Raw genomic sequence first — 15,831 nt, 5'->3', positions numbered from 1 at the left:
TTCAAATTCATACATACACACATACATTAGAATATCTCCATCAACGTCTTTTATTCTTTTTTGGCATTCCTGACCAATTTTTGTAAATTAGAGGAAAAAATGTTGAGTTCCTAGCCAGTGTTCCCAAGAAAAGACCGAAGCGAGCTACTACTTTTGCAGTTGGCCCAATAGGCTGACCATTATCATTAAATGTCACTTCTGACTGGAGCTAGGATGCAAGTTACTGCCCGGTTTTTCTCCGTCTTTTGTACCAATTACACTGTCCATTATGGCTACAATGATGAGCTGCAAAGGGGAAAAACATAAAATTACATAATTATACAATACAATCAATGTTCAAACACAATATATGAACAACATAATAGTGATTAACAAATATTTGTAAAAATTGATATAAACAAAAATAATATTGATTAACAAATTGGGAAAAGACATGGTTAACACTACCTAAAAAAGGCATTGCTTAACAACTACTATAACTAGAATCATCAGTAGACTCGTCATCACTTTCAAAACTCTCATTTTTTTCTTGTTTGTGAAGTTCTGACAAAGGTATTTCGAAGATTTCATCTGGTACATCTTCCCTAACCAAATCAACTTCACAGTCATCCTTTGATACATCAAGATTTGTTGAAATATTATAATCTTGGCCATCTGAACTCAAACATTCTCCCATGTCACATGTTTCCCTTGGAATTGCCTTCAAAACATAGTGTCTATTTTTATTAAAAGGATCTTCAATAAAGAAGCATTGCTGAACTTGAGATGCCAACACAAATGGATCATTTTTGTAGCATTTTTTGTTAAAGTAAACACATGGTGACCCATATTTGTCAACTTCAGCCACAAACCAATCACATTTAAACAATACATAACTTTTGTGACCATAATAATCGATATCAATGATATCTTTTACTGCCCCATAGTAAGTCAAACAAGTCGTTTTTGGATTTTCATCCTTTGCATTTCTAAGAACTTGAGTTACCGCTTCTAATGTCACACCACTGTTTTGTGTTTTAAGCCTTGCTTCGCGTTTTGTTGTATGAAATCTGTAACCATTAACAACATAACCAGAATACCTTTTAGCAATATCATTTGGTCCCCTAGACAATGCCTTCAACCAATCAGAGACTTCCTCATCCATGAGACGTGTTTCAAACCATTGAATAAAATCCTCTCTTTGATTGTTAGATTTGCTAGACTTACTTCTTTTTCGAGGATTGTGAACATTAAGCTCATGCTCTCTACAAAAAAAAAACACTAATTTTTCAATACAAAAGAAAAAGAAACTCATTATCATAATGAAAGGTTGTAGCAAGTAGATGATTATACCTAATGTATTCTTGCACTTCATCACAATTGAATAAAATGTAACCATGAGCTTGGTTTTGCAACTTCTGATCAAGAGAAATTAGTTTCTTTCCCCCAATCGGATGACCTATGCTAGGAATATCATCACTATTTCGTGTCACTCTATTCATCCTTGTGTCTACACCACTAGACAAATATCTTGAACAGAATGTTAGAGATTCTTTGACCAAGTATGCTTCAGCAATAGAACCCTCCGGACGACTCCTATTACGAACAAAAGATTTTAAATCACCCAAATATCTTTCCATATAATACATCCATCGAAATTGAACCGGTCCACCCAATCTGACTTCATTTGCAAGGTGAATTGGTAAGTGAACCATTATGTCAAAGAAACTTGGAGGGAAGATACGCTCCAATTGACAAAGTGTTTCAGCAATCTCTACTTCCAAGTTATCCAAAGTTTTCACCTCTATAACCTTTTGGCATAAACACCGAAAAAAGGAACAAAGCCGAATCAAAGGTATAGAAACATGATTAGGTGTTATCCCTCTTATTGCTACTTGCAAGAAGTAATGGAGTATAATATGAGCATCATGACTCTTGTACCCAGAAATTTTCCCTTCATTAACTTGAACACATCGAGAAATATTAGAAGCAAGGCCATCAGGAAGTTTTGTTGTCTTTAAAACACCACAAAAAACAGACTTCTCATGCTTTGTTAGGGAGAAACATGCTTTAGGGATTTGAGTTTTCTTACCATCACTCGTTGCCTTCAAATGGAGATTTTTTCTAATCCTCATGTGTTGTAGGTCCAAACGAGCATTCGCATGATCCTTTTTCTTCCCTTCAATCTCTAAGAGAGTACCAATTATATTATCACAAATGTTTTTCTCTATATGCATAACATCTAAATTATGGCGCAAGGAAATATCCTTCCAATATGGCAATTGCCAAAAGATAGATTTTTTCTTCCACGGACCACGCCTTTTTTTCTTATATTCCTTCCCCAATACATCGGGGATGTGTTTCAAGTCTTTTAAAATCCTTTTTGAACCCAACAAGGTGGGTGGAGACCTATATTCTGTTTTTCCATCAAAAGAAGCTGCATTTGCCCTCCATACATGATTTGAATCCAAAAAGACTCGATGACCCATATAACACATCTTCTTGCTATGTTTCAAGTAAGTTGAAGAAGTTTTATGATTACAAGCAGGGCAAGCAAACTTCCCTTTAGTACTCCAACCAGATAGCATAGCATATGCAGGGAAGTCATTCACAGTCCACAAAAGAGCTGCACGCATCTGAAATGATTCATTTTTTGAGATATCATATGTTTCTACACCAACATCCCACAATATCTTAAGTTCCTCAATAAGTGGCTGCATATACACATCAATTGCATTTCCAGGAGAACGTGGCCCAGGAATAAGTAACGACATCAAACAGTTTTCTGCCTTCAAGCACAAATTTGGCACATAATTATATATTTTTAGTACAACAGGCCATGTGCTATGTGAAAGACTCATAGTCCTAAATGGATTAAACCCATCACTTGCCAACCCAAGCCGGATGTTACGAGTCTCAAGAGAAAAATCTGGATGTGTTGCATCAAAGTCTTTCCATGCTTGGCCATCAGCTGGGTGCCTTAACCTACCATCCCTTGAACGCTCCTCTGCGTGCCACCTCAATGTGTCAGCTGTCTTTGAACACATAAAAAGTCTTTTCAATCTTGGAATTAGAGGAAAATGTCTTAGAACTTTGGCAGGAACCTTTTGAGGTTTTTTAGAATCTTCGGGATCACAATCAACTTCAGGATATTCAATCCACCTGGATGCTCCACAAAGATGACACGAGTCATCTTCCCCGTACTCTTTCCAAAACAGCATGCAATTGTTGGGACATGCGTGAATCTTTTTATAGTCTAAGCCCAAATCCTTTATCATAGACTTTGTTTTATTGAAAGAGACAGGGATGTTCAATTCTGGCATAGCCTCTTTCAACAACTCTAAGAGAGCAGTGAACGATGCATTGCTCCATCCATGGAGACATTTCAACAAATACATTCGAATGGTGAATAATAATGAGGAGAATTTTTCACAGCCAGGATACAACTCTTGATTTGAATCATCAACTAGTTTATAAAATGTCCTTGCGTCTTCATTTAGCCCTTCATGTACTCCACCTTCGGTGACATCTTTAAACGTCTCAAACAACAAGCCATCAATATCATCAGATGATGTTTCATCATCAGATGATGAATCAGATGATGTTTCATCATTAGTATCCCCATCAAGATCCATAAGAATTTATCGTAACCATGGTAAATCCATTCTGTGTATCCCTTTACAAATCCTTTGCTACGTAAATGGTCATACACTACATCTCTCTCTTTCCAACTATCATTACAACATATATCACAAGGGCACAAAATCTCTATTCCTTCAACTATTCCTTTGGTGTATGCAATATCCAAAAAGTTATCAACACCATCCTTATAACCTTCACTATGTGGAGGCAACTCAACCCAATCCTTATTTATCATGTTTAGTTTACTATATAAGCCTATAATGGAATAAATAATTTTAAGGTAAACGCAAGCATTTTCAAAACAGAAGTTGAATCAAATATATATCAAGCACATAGTGGGTTGTAAAAAATAATACCTGAAAAATGCAAAGAAGCAAGAACGCAGCAATGCCGAGAATGCACCAATGCTGAAAACACAGCTAAGAACACAGCAAGGCCGAAAATTCCAAAAATGTAGAACGTGTCGAAACTGTGCTTCTACCATATCCATATGTTTAAGAAGTTAATAAACTTGAGTTATATGTTTTTGTAAACTTATGCGGCTACTCGATAGTAAAAAAATATTAATGGACACTAAGAATAAAATCATATCATTGTACAATAAAATAAAACCATGTTACTAAGATAAAACCAAATCATAGTACACTTAGAATATACATGAAATCTTTAAAGCTAGACACCTATATACCTGAGAGCACTAGATAATCATCGTACAGAACAAAAGCTGATATGTAAAATAACACATTAGAATCAACCCTCTTTCCACACCCCCACCAAAACTTCATAAGTTTAATCACCAGAAATAATAAAAAGTTTAATTAACTAGGATGATACCATTTTGGATTTAAATTTGGATACATAAACAATAAAAAAAAACTTTAAATACATAAAAAAAACACATACGCACACACATATAAAGTGTATAAAATCTCATTACCTTATGAACTCCAAAGACTTAAGATAAACATGACCCACACACAAACAAAGAAACACACACAGTGATAAAATATCATTGCTTCATCATAAAAAAAACATAAGAAACAAATATAAAATTTCATTACCTCACAAACACACACTCAAATAAATAAATAAACACAATGACACACAAAGAATGTATAAAATCTCACACACACACACACACAAACAGTGATGTGTTTATTTCCACCAAAACAAAGAAACTAAAAGGAAAACATCATATAACTAATACCCTTCAATGAAAAACATTGAATACAACACATTTCTCATTTTCTTAGCTACAATAAGATACAAACTCAAAACTTTGAGCACCAGAAAAAAAGGGATTTCTTAGAAAAATCTGAACTTTAACAAAATTAAAATAAAACTAAATCTTAAAAAGAAAATGGGGCATGTAGAAAGAAACTAGAAAGCTTAGATTTTTTTGTTTACTAAGATGGGTCAGATATATAGTGTAGATGTTAAGCATACCGTGAGATTTGGGATTTGAACCGTAAATCGATAGAATTTGGGGCGTGAAAGTTGATAACGAAGGATTGGAGACAACCACGTTTCGAAATCGAAGGGATTTGGGGAAACAATTCAAATCGTACTTCACCGTCACCGTTTCAAAGTCAATCGTGCGATGCGTGGTGGAAATCGATTTGGAGACTCAAGCACAACGAGCAACAAGGATTTGGAGACGCATGATAGATGATTTGGAGAATAAATCTACTTGGGAGAAAAATGGGTATTTGGAGAATGGAACTTTAGTTTTTGTTTTCTAGGTCTAAGCTTTTTGTTTTACGGGAAGCTTCTTCTTGTTTCTTCTTTACACAAAACTATTTTATTTTTTATTTTTCTTTTCCACTCAAACTATTTTTTTTTATGTTTGGAGGGAAGTTTAGCAAAAAACTTATAATGTTTCGGGGGGAAGTTTACCGCTAACTTTTGTTATTGAATTTTGATGCAACACCTGAAAAGCGTGCCCAGAAGTATCTTCGGGGACAGTTAACAATTGTTGCCAAAAAAATAATAGAGTAACACTCGAAAAGCGTCACAAGAGTAGCTTAGGGGACAATTATGGGGGGTTACGAAAACATTGTCAGCAACATCCATGAATCGTTGCCTAAGGCAACCTTTAGGCAACAATTTTTATATGTTGTCTAAAAAAGTGTTGCCAGAGACTATATTTGTTGTAGTGTCTACGGTCGGGTACTTGTGATTCATGGCGATGGGCCCTGGAAAAATAGGGCGTTTTTCCGTGAAGTCTTGTTATAATGAGTTACTCGAACACCGTCAGGTAGAGGCTTTGAACTCTAATGTGTTGGCTGCTATTAATAAGCTTTGGAGGAACGATGTCCCATCTAAGATACATGTTTTTGGATGGAGGTTGTTATTAGAAAGATTACCATCGCGGACAGCGCTTCATTGTAGACGTATATTGATTAATTAGCATGAATTGTCTTGTGTTTTTTGCTTTCTTAACAACGAGGATTGCGCCTATCTTTTTTTCCATTGCCCCTTTAGCAACGACATATGGGCGGCGGTATATAAGTGGTTAAGTAAGAGTATCCCATTAGATAAAGAAGGTTGGAAGCATTTTCTTTTGTTTGGCAACATGGTAATATCAAAGAAGGGTGCGGGTGTTAAACATTTGTTTTGGTTGGCTACTACGTGGAATATTTGGAAGCTTCGAAACAATGTGATCTTCAAAAGTGCAATCCCAAATGCTACTTCTCTTATGGATGATATTAAATTTAGTTCTTGGGTATGGTTTAGTAGTCGGCATGGCCGAAACTCTAGTTTTTCTTTTTCGGATTGGAGTCATATCCTTTGGTTTGTATTCAAAATATTTAATATCTAGTTTTATGTTGTAAGGGATTGAGTACCCCTTGTACTCCCTTATAATATATATTTGCTTATTTGCTTATAAAAAAAATGATTAAACCAACCACATAATAACGGAAGTGATAAAAATTATGAAACCCTTAACTAAGTAGTTAAAAGTTTAATTTATGACTCCTGCATAACAGGAAAAAAAAACTGGTTGAGAGGATAAAATCTAAATATATGTATTATTCTAAAACTCTCATCCTAAACAATCACACCATCAAGGAGAATAGATCCTCTCAAAAAAAATTCTCTCAATTTTTCTCAATTTTCATTTATCAACCATTAGTTAACTTTTTTACATTTTTTTAAAAATTTAAATTTTTTTTCACTTGAGAATTCTCATGGACAATCAATATGTTTTTATACCATTTGCATTCGACATTTTTGGATTTCTAGCACCAGAGGCCGTAAACCTTTTAAAAAGTGTTTAAAAAATCATGCATGGTAATGTCGTGTCACTTAAGTTCATGAATATAATTTTTTTAAAAATTGAGTTTTGCTATACAGAAAGATTTAGCGGCATAGCTTGTTATCCATCTACCTTTTATTCATATGTAATTATGTTAATAAAAAAAAAAGCCTCGTCTTTTCCATGAATTCTGGCCAAAACCTCCATCAATCAAGCATTTCCACCGATTCTAGAACACTGTGATATGATCTATCATTTTTCTTATCAGAACATATATTATACGATAAATGAATTTAATAATTAAATGAATTTTATTTGCAAAAAAATATTTATGAACTATATATAATCGGTGGAATATAGTTAGGTGGATTGAAATTCAATAAAAAAAGATGTTATTTCGTCAAAAAAAAAAAAGTTATTGATGTTCTAAAGTAGTAACAATTTTTTTAAGACAATTTTATTTTTTTCAAAAATTAGATATTTTTCATGAGACCGAATAGTAATTTTTAAATCCATCCACAGTTTGAACAACTAGTTCAAACATTCTTGTCTTTAGCAACCCAATTAAATATTGTCAAAATTATACAGCATATAAGAGCATGGACCCAATAATATTAAAATATGACTAAGTTAACGATCACTATTCATTCACCAACACCCTAATAAACGGAAATGGATTTCCTGCTGTTACAGCAGGACGCTGTAACAGCTAGGGACTGTCCGATCATAATTGTGTGGCTGTGATCGTTTTGAGTAATTTTGTAAATGAATTATTTTGATCCGTTCGATCTGATAATGGATGGCTGAGATGCAAAACAACGTGAAAACTATGTGATTCCCAACAGCAGGGAATCCAGATCCCTAATAAACTAGTTGAGCTAAATAAATAAATTGAGACTTACAAATTAGGTAGGTCCTACAAAAGTCCTATAAATAGCATCCCTCACCATGTCAAAAAACGCATCACATACCAATTTAGTTGTATTCATATTATATAAACTTCTTCTCCCATTTTCTTCTTGCATATTAATCCTTTTTAGTTATCTTAATATACATCATGGGTGTTTTTGCTTTTGAAGATGATTTCGTTTCAACTGTTGCTCCACCTAAACTATACAAAGCTCTTGCAAAAGATGCCGATGAAATCGTCCCAAAGGTGATTCCGGTTATCCAAGGTGTTGAAATTGTTGAAGGAAATGGTGGACCTGGAACCATCAAGAAACTAACCGCTGTTGAAGGTATATTAAGTTCATATCGAAAAATTGATTGGTTAAATAATTTGATTAATTATCCCTAACTAAGATAATCTATGAAAAAAAAATTGATTAAATGACTGGTTAAGAAGAAAGTTAAATTCAAGTGTAACAAAAGTTTATTGTAGTAGCTTTGTTGATGATCTAAAGCACATTTCGTGAGTTTTAAGCAGAATGTTTTAGATTCAATTCCAAAGCTTAATATACTGATCACTAATATTTACCTAAAATAAAAATCTAGAAAAAAGTCCTAATTAAATTCAATTCTGTTTGAAATTTTGAGTAAGCATGTTAAGAAGTCATTGATGTTAGACTATTATTTTTATAATAAAATAATAGAATTTGAAAATGAAAGGAGACAATACACAAACTAATTGCATATTAAAATAAGTTGAAAGATCTAAATAAATTATAATAGGGAAAAATTAACATGTGCCCTTGAGGCACTTGTTAGTATACTATAAAAAATAATTTGACATTAAAACTTGTGTATTTCATATTTTTATAAGTCTAATATTATTTATTTCAAGATAAAATTAACATTTGAAGTAGCCTTAACATATTAGCATGACCCATTATTATAAACACTTTGGGAGGAGCTAAAGTAATCTCTAAATGAAATAATATTTATTTACATTATAATCAAAAAATATTTTATATAAACGATTATGGTTGTATTATTGCAGATGGCAAAACCAGCTTTATTCTACACAAAGTAGGAGCAGTGGATGAGGCAAAGTTAGGATACAACTACAGTTTAGTTGGAGGAACAGGGTTGGATGAAAGCTTAGAGAAAGTTGAATTTGAGACAAGTGTTGTGGCTGGTTCTGATGGTGGATCCATTGTTAAGATTTCAGTGAAATACCACACTAAAGGTGATGCAGCTTTATCTGATGCAGTTCGTGATGAAACTAAGGGCAAAGGAACTGGTCTTCTTAAGGCTATTGAGGGTTATGTTTTGGCTAATCCTAATTATTGATTAAATCTATACTTGGTTTAATTTTGGCTTTGTGTGTCATGAGAATAATAATTGATGTGGTTGTTTAATTTACATCATGATATTTAGTGTCGGTTTGAGTGTTGCTTTGGGTGTATTTGGTTGGTTCAATGTTTGAATATAAAAAACCTATGTTGTGTTGGTGTTAAGGTTTTGCACCATCTGTATCCTCGAATAAATAATGCAAAAGAATTTCATACCACTTTTTCATTTTATTATTATTGTTTCATGTCGGTAAATGAAATGACAAATACTGAAATACTATTGGAATTGAGTTAGGATCCTCTCTATATCCTATTCTTTCTAATTTTTTAATTATTATATAGTTTTGTTTCTAATTTTTTCAATTATTATATAGTTTTAAAAATATAAACATTTGACATTAAGGAAGTCCAAATCTCTTTTATACACCACAAAATATTTAAAAATTTGAGATTTATTTTTTGTCACCCTATTCATTTTCTCATGCATCCTACGAAATTACAAAAATACTCATGTCCGCTACTTAATTAGCAGAACACCCTATCAAATTTATTTTTTTATAACGTCGACTACTTAAGTAGCGGACATTATAAAAATAAGAAATTTGTTAAAAATATCGTCCACTACTTAAATAACAGAAGGATAAAACATGAAAATCGTAGGGCACACGAGAAACTGGTAGGGTGGCAAAAGTAAATCTCTAAAAACTTTAGTAATGAAAAAAATTAAAAGAACAAGAAATGGTGAAGATCCTAACTCGTTGAAACTCATGCAAAAGTGCAACGTCCCGAGTTCGACCCAAATAAAGATATTTTATTTAACAATTGATATTTGTCGGTTGAATTGTTTCTTACGAACTTATTTTACTATTTTAGTGTAGGATAATATCTAACATAATGCGTATATTCCCCTCCACTTTGAAAATATTGTTATTTAATATACCTATTTCATCTCAACTTGTTAAGTGTATGATTATGCTTTTGATTACAAATAAACAAGATAAACTAAAAATAACATAACTCCAATTAGTAGGAAATTTAAACCAAATACCCTTCTACAATGCCAAGAAAACATAGTATGCATGCATCTTACTAATATTTATACATTCTATTTTAGCAGAATTTGCTGAACACAAAATGTAGAATGATATTCTTGCAGAGCTTAAGCCTTAAATTGATCAGGAGTAAATTACAACCTAGTTAGTATCTCTCCATTTACCTCTATCAGAATAATATATCCAAATTGAGATACCGAAGAGCGAACAACTGATTAGGCAGTGTCCGCCATAATCTGCAAGAGAATCATTGTTTTAGAAAAAATGTATACTAACAATGTAAGAGTTCAAATTCAACAACACAAGACAGTATTTCACTTGATGAAGAGTAATATTTATTAACATTCAACACAACACATGAGTTAGGACACAATCCCTCGGTTTTCCTTATTTTACATAAATCCAATTTTATTACTTCTGCAGTTCTGCTCAAGTATAGGTATCACCAGTGCTATACTGCTCAGAGATAGCATACAAAATTTCAAAAATTTCGGTGAAACAGAAACATACTGGAAAAATCAGTTTTCTATTCGCTTCAGCTGTTTTTTCAAAGAGGACGGACAACCGCGTTCAGCAATATCGTAATAATATAAAAGTTAACAATTACCAGCATAATTATCTAGATTAGACATCAACATTTCCCGATGAATATGAAAAGGAAAAAAGAATAGCCACAAAACTAGCATAATTATCTACCATAAAATAAAAAAACAAAACTTGCATAATTTACTTTCCAAAACAGTACCTGAGTTATATATTCCTTGACTTTGTTGTTGATTGGTTCATCTGAAGCTCTCTCAGCAAGCTCATAATACATGGTATTGCCTTCAGGACCATGAACTTTGTCCTTCTGTAAATACCTACACAGAAAAAGATGAGTCGTCAATTACTTCATTGTTATTGCTTTTTTAGGGAAACCATATGTGCCACAGAATGCAATGAATCCTGTAATTTAATTTCACCTTTGCTGAACAAGAAGTTCCAATGCTTGCTTAACATTTCCAAGGACAGGATGAATTGCTTCAGTGTCATTCAAATTCATTCTATTCAATTGGCTCCACAGACTTTCTGCAATATCCAACCATATCGAGTTAAAATGACAGCATCACAAATCTCAATTACCCCTGAAAATTGTAAATTTCAGAACCTTATAGGAGGTTTCGATTTCCACAAGTTCAACTGGTGCATGAGATTGTGTATATAATTATATCATATTGACACTTCAATTATACCTTCTGGAATTTTTCCGCCAGCAAGATGTACAATACTAATTATGACAAACGTGAAACCAGACATGTATGCTGTATTCTCATCCACAACATATTTTTCATACAAATCAGGTGGAAGTTGACTAATGAGGATATATGATTTTGCATCCGCACCACCTGAAAGATCACATTGTCATAAAGTCTATAATTAGAGGAAAAGTCAATGGCAACATGTAAAACATAGTTGGAAAACTCAAAGGAATGCAGACATATCTGAACAAGTAAAAAAAAAAAAAAGAGAAAGACAAAAGGTGAACTATTTCTGAATGTTTGGATTGTTGTTGAAAGCACATTTGCCAAAATCTTTAGCAAATAGGGGATGACAGACCCCCTTCACATTTCAGGACACTAATACTCCTCCACCCTATGTTTCTGACAGGTTACCAGAAGAGTCGGATATACTCTGCACACACTCAAACAGATAGTGGAAAGGATGGGTGGAAAGATCTCACTTTCCTCCATATTTTTGCTAGTGAGCTAAGTTAGTCCTGTAGTTATTTGTCATCAGCTCATCATCAATCACAAAGTCTTTCCAACTAATTTCTTCCATATTTTGGCTAGTAAGGTAAGCCGCATTAACTTTCATAAGGCCTCTGAATTTTGTTACTCACTTCATTTATTATTGGCTTAAAAAACTTATTATTAGGGATTACCAAACTTTAATCCTTAGATAGCATAGAACAATGGTAACCAACATGCACTTTTTTCCCTGGGATTTGATCCCTGCTTAAGCAAGTGCAGGTTGATCTCTATTTGAGCAAAAACCACATTTATTTATGTGTGGTTCCTGATTTTTCTATTACTTTCTTACATGTTATTAGTTTTTTATAGAAACTGGTATCAGATCAAATGTTATTTAATTTATGAATAACAGTATTTATTGATCTCCGGAGATAGAATTCTTGATCAGAGATGCACGCGATTATAGATTCGATGTTATGCAGAAACTGCTGCAAAACAAAGACAGAACATGCACACAAATACAAGTACACAATTACTAGTTTCTCCATTTGAGAACATTGGATTCTTGGACTGGTACACAGGGAAGACGGGGAATGAATGTAGGTCGTGAGAAAGGGAAACAAGAAAGGGGGTAAAGTTTGCCTGGCCATTTAAGGAGACGCAAAGACACTCAGAGGAGGGACAGACAGTGTTGCAAAAAGTGCCGCAAGATTTCACACTGGTGAGGCATGATAGCCATTCACAAATCACAACGTACCTAGGAATAATTCACATGGTTAACCAGATGCTCGCGCGGTACTGAATAGCAACTTCAAAGGCCGCAGGTATAAACCATTCACAATGGTAGGTGGTTTCTTTTTTTCGGCATCCAAATGATCAACTCCTCCGCCTGGTAATTACGTGATATATGATATATATACTAATACAATTTGTTTCTGATTTTAAATTTTAATAAATTTACTTTGACCAATTTCACAATCTTTCCTATACATTGATTACAATGTTACTTGAAAGTTTAGGTAACTAAACCCGTATATCGTCCATCAATCCTAGGCCAAGAAGTAAAGAACTGTGCACCAAAAAAACTCATCTCTACAAGCATCAAAGAGCTGTAAACTCATTTCAGCCAATGATGCGAACATAGGAATGGCCAGAATAGGTATGGTTGACACAATAAACTCAGTTTCTAGGATAGAAGCAGAGGTAGTGGATTTGAATTGTCTCTGAGTTACTAAAAAGTAACCTAAAGCCATGTGCTTTGTTGAAGCCTAGAGTTGTGTATGGTTGGAATTAGTATAAAGAAGAAGGAAATTGCAGCATCAGTTAAATTACGCAGATACATGATGTGGATCTAGGTAGCATTGATGTTGGTTTCATGAATTTCTTGAACCATATTAAGATTTATGTTGAGTGTATAAGTATTAACTAAAGTTGTTAAAATAGGACTTACATATATACACTAAACATATACTCTCTTTTTTGTTGATACCAATCATACTCGTTTCATTTGTAAATTAAAAAAATTTATTTTACGCGTATATCTCATTAACATATACTCCCTTCGGTCACTATTATAAGCAAAAAAACCACTTTTTAGGTTCATGAGAAAATTGATGTATGTGGTTCCTAATATAGGTCAAATACATCAATTTTCTAATGAACCTAAAAAGTAGTTTTTTACTTATAATAGTGACTGGAGGGAGTATACTAATGCAAGTGTATAACAATAACAAAACAAAAAAGAGCGGACAAACAGGCATTGCACGCTATTACTAATGACAAGCCCAAACAGTTTTAAAAAGGTCTTGCATTGCCTAAAAACTTAAATCACAAAGCTTATCAATGTTTATAGAATTGAACTCATAATGCTCAAAAAACAACCCAGTAATAAAGCATTCATAAAACTTAAATCAACTCAGTAGGAAATTCAGATTGTTGCATCATTATGTACATAAATAATGTTAGAGAAAAACTAACTTTGTGAAGAACGTGTCTGAGCTTTAGATGATGGGAAAGACCTTGAAAGCTCTCTCATTTCATAACCAAACACAGTGGAAAGTTTTCCCTTAGCCTCATTGATAACAAAAGTAGGAAGGTTCCGCTGATGATAATTCTTTGTAATAAGCTGCGTTAGTTCCTCTCTCTTAATCGGACACCCCGAGTTTTGATGGGTTCTGAAAAGCATGTATCGGATTACTTCTCCAACAAGCTTATCCTTTTCCTAAAAGTCAAATCAAAATCAAATCAAATTTCTGTAGCACCAACACTTCTGATCAAAGGCGCGTCTGGTGTCGGACACGACAACAACACATGTGATTATATACAAGTATGTTATTTGTTAAATTATTATGTCAGAGTGGTATCCAGTGTTTCTGTCGGTGCTTCATATCAAAATAAAAATCAAATCAAATGCCCTTGTGACTTTTTAAAAGGAAGACTGAACATACCTCTTTTGAAATTCCGAAATCTTCAATGTTGTTTGCCATCCTGAAAGAATTGATATAATAAATTTCAAAATTGGGAAAAGAAAAAGGAAAACCCCCCAAATAGTGATTATTAGGGTTTAGTTGAAACTTGAAACAGAGCAAAGGAACGGGTTTCAGAAATTGACAAAACGATAAATGAAATAATCACAAGAAATCAAGCAAAACCAATTTAACCTAGCAATTTCGAACAAAAGAAACATAACAATAAATAACAATTGCAAATATGAATGAAGGGTCAAATGGATGATAAATGGAATGAAATAATCACAATAAACCAAAGCCAGAAAAACTCACGTAATGGATGAAAGCAGAGGCTGTGTCAGAAACGTAGAAGGCGGAAGAGAAAGAGAGAAGCAGAGGCAGCGAAGTATAACTAAGCACACTGGCGGGAAGTTGAACTATTACTTCTGCCTGTCGCTCTCGCTACTAATTAATTTATGGGGAAATAGTCATTATGTTTGGATTGGTGGTATGTGGTGGAATGGAATGGAATGGAAAGGTAAATAATAAAATTACACTGTTTGGATTTGCAAAAAGCTAATGGAATGGAATGGAAACCAATGGAACCAATTCCATTCTATACCACTCCATCCTTCAATTTTTCATTCCCCCCAATTTGGGGTGTATCCAATGGAATGGAACTTCATATTTTTAATATTACTCTTTTACCCTTATTTTATTTGTCTCTTCTCTTCTCAAATACACATATTTCACATGAAAACTTTTCTACCTCACTTCTTCTTATGTGTACTGACCGCTAATTTTTCATTGCCCAACAAAGTATGCCATTTTTTTATTCATCATTGTTTGCCTAAAAAATGAAAATGGATTGTTCTTGTGTTTTTTTTTTAAAAAAAAAAATTGTCACGCATGTTGCTATCGAATCTGATGCATTTTCCATTTCGCATATACAAGTTTCAATTTTTCTAATTCTATGTTTAAGTAGATTAGCTTGAATGAAGTTTAGAACCTAGGTATTTATTCTTTATCGTGGCTTGTTTAGAGACTTTTAGTGGAAGAGGACTCTTACGTACAACACATAGTCATAGCAGGATGGGGTGCTTTAGGTGTTGGTTGGTGGGTTTTGGTTTTTTATTTCTTTTTGGAGAGATATTATTTTGGATGCAACTTACTAGTGGCTAAGTAACGTTGCACATCACTTGCAGCCTTTAGCGTCTCTATGTTGGTGCTTTGAACTTGAAGCTATGGTTCAATTTTTATACGACCTCGACGAATTCATTTTATTTTGAGTCCAACTTTCGAGCACATGAATTTGTGAGAGTTTTACAAATCCTTCATTGTGAAGCTTCTTCTTGGATATTTGTCTTTGTTAATTAATTTGAGTCTTTTTTCGTTGGTTTAGTTTAAGTGAATTTGAGTTATTGTCTATAGTTTAATGTTTTAAAATAAGGGTAAAATTGAAATAAAAATGTTATAATTTATTTCATT

The 15,831-nt window shown here is 33.4% G+C and overlaps 3 protein-coding genes across 3 annotated transcripts; 1 reads left to right on the top strand and 2 right to left on the bottom strand.

Moving 5' to 3' along the window:
- Positions 1-463: 463 nt before the first annotated feature.
- LOC123886601 lies at positions 464-3,614 on the bottom strand. Its single transcript, XM_045935906.1, has 2 exons — positions 1,333-3,614; positions 464-1,244 (listed from the first exon to the last, which is right to left on the bottom strand). Exons 1-2 carry the CDS (start codon positions 3,612-3,614, stop codon positions 464-466), a joined length of 3,063 nt encoding a protein of 1,020 aa, XP_045791862.1.
- Positions 3,615-7,831: 4,217 nt separating this feature from the next.
- On the top strand, positions 7,832-9,420 carry LOC123883748 (ABA-responsive protein ABR17-like). Its single transcript, XM_045932643.1, has 2 exons — positions 7,832-8,118; positions 8,820-9,420. The coding sequence occupies exons 1-2, from the start codon at positions 7,938-7,940 to the stop codon at positions 9,110-9,112; spliced, it is 474 nt and encodes a 157-aa protein (XP_045788599.1). The 5' UTR covers positions 7,832-7,937; the 3' UTR covers positions 9,113-9,420.
- Positions 9,421-10,112: 692 nt separating this feature from the next.
- On the bottom strand, positions 10,113-14,812 carry LOC123883747. Its single transcript, XM_045932642.1, has 7 exons — positions 14,677-14,812; positions 14,344-14,383; positions 13,874-14,117; positions 11,399-11,551; positions 11,129-11,234; positions 10,912-11,026; positions 10,113-10,402 (listed from the first exon to the last, which is right to left on the bottom strand). Exons 2-7 carry the CDS (start codon positions 14,380-14,382, stop codon positions 10,382-10,384), a joined length of 678 nt encoding a protein of 225 aa, XP_045788598.1. The 5' UTR covers position 14,383; positions 14,677-14,812; the 3' UTR covers positions 10,113-10,381.
- Positions 14,813-15,831: the final 1,019 nt, after the last annotated feature.

This window comes from Trifolium pratense, linkage group LG5, assembly GCF_020283565.1.
Source record: "Trifolium pratense cultivar HEN17-A07 linkage group LG5, ARS_RC_1.1, whole genome shotgun sequence".
NCBI lineage: Eukaryota > Viridiplantae > Streptophyta > Magnoliopsida > Fabales > Fabaceae > Trifolium > Trifolium pratense.
Note: the sequence above shows the minus strand (reverse complement) of the source record. Positions and strands in the feature narration are given on the sequence as shown.

Excerpts from the sequence above, each read along its gene's own strand:
- LOC123886601 (XM_045935906.1), bottom strand. The coding sequence starts at position 3,614 with ATGGATCTTGATGGGGATACTAATGATGAAACATCATCTGATTCATCA. Across the intron at positions 1,245-1,332 it reads GAAGTGCAAGAATACATTAG|AGAGCATGAGCTTAATGTTC; the intron begins GTATAATCATCT and ends TTTTTTTTGTAG.
- LOC123883747 (XM_045932642.1), bottom strand. The coding sequence starts at position 14,382 with ATGGCAAACAACATTGAAGATTTCGGAATTTCAAAAGAG. Across the intron at positions 14,118-14,343 it reads ATTTCGGAATTTCAAAAGAG|GAAAAGGATAAGCTTGTTGG; the intron begins GTATGTTCAGTC and ends TTTGACTTTTAG. Across the intron at positions 11,027-11,128 it reads GAACTTCTTGTTCAGCAAAG|GTATTTACAGAAGGACAAAG; the intron begins GTGAAATTAAAT and ends TTTTCTGTGTAG.
- LOC123883748 (XM_045932643.1), top strand. The coding sequence starts at position 7,938 with ATGGGTGTTTTTGCTTTTGAAGATGATTTCGTTTCAACTGTTGCTCCA. Across the intron at positions 8,119-8,819 it reads GAAACTAACCGCTGTTGAAG|ATGGCAAAACCAGCTTTATT; the intron begins GTATATTAAGTT and ends GTATTATTGCAG.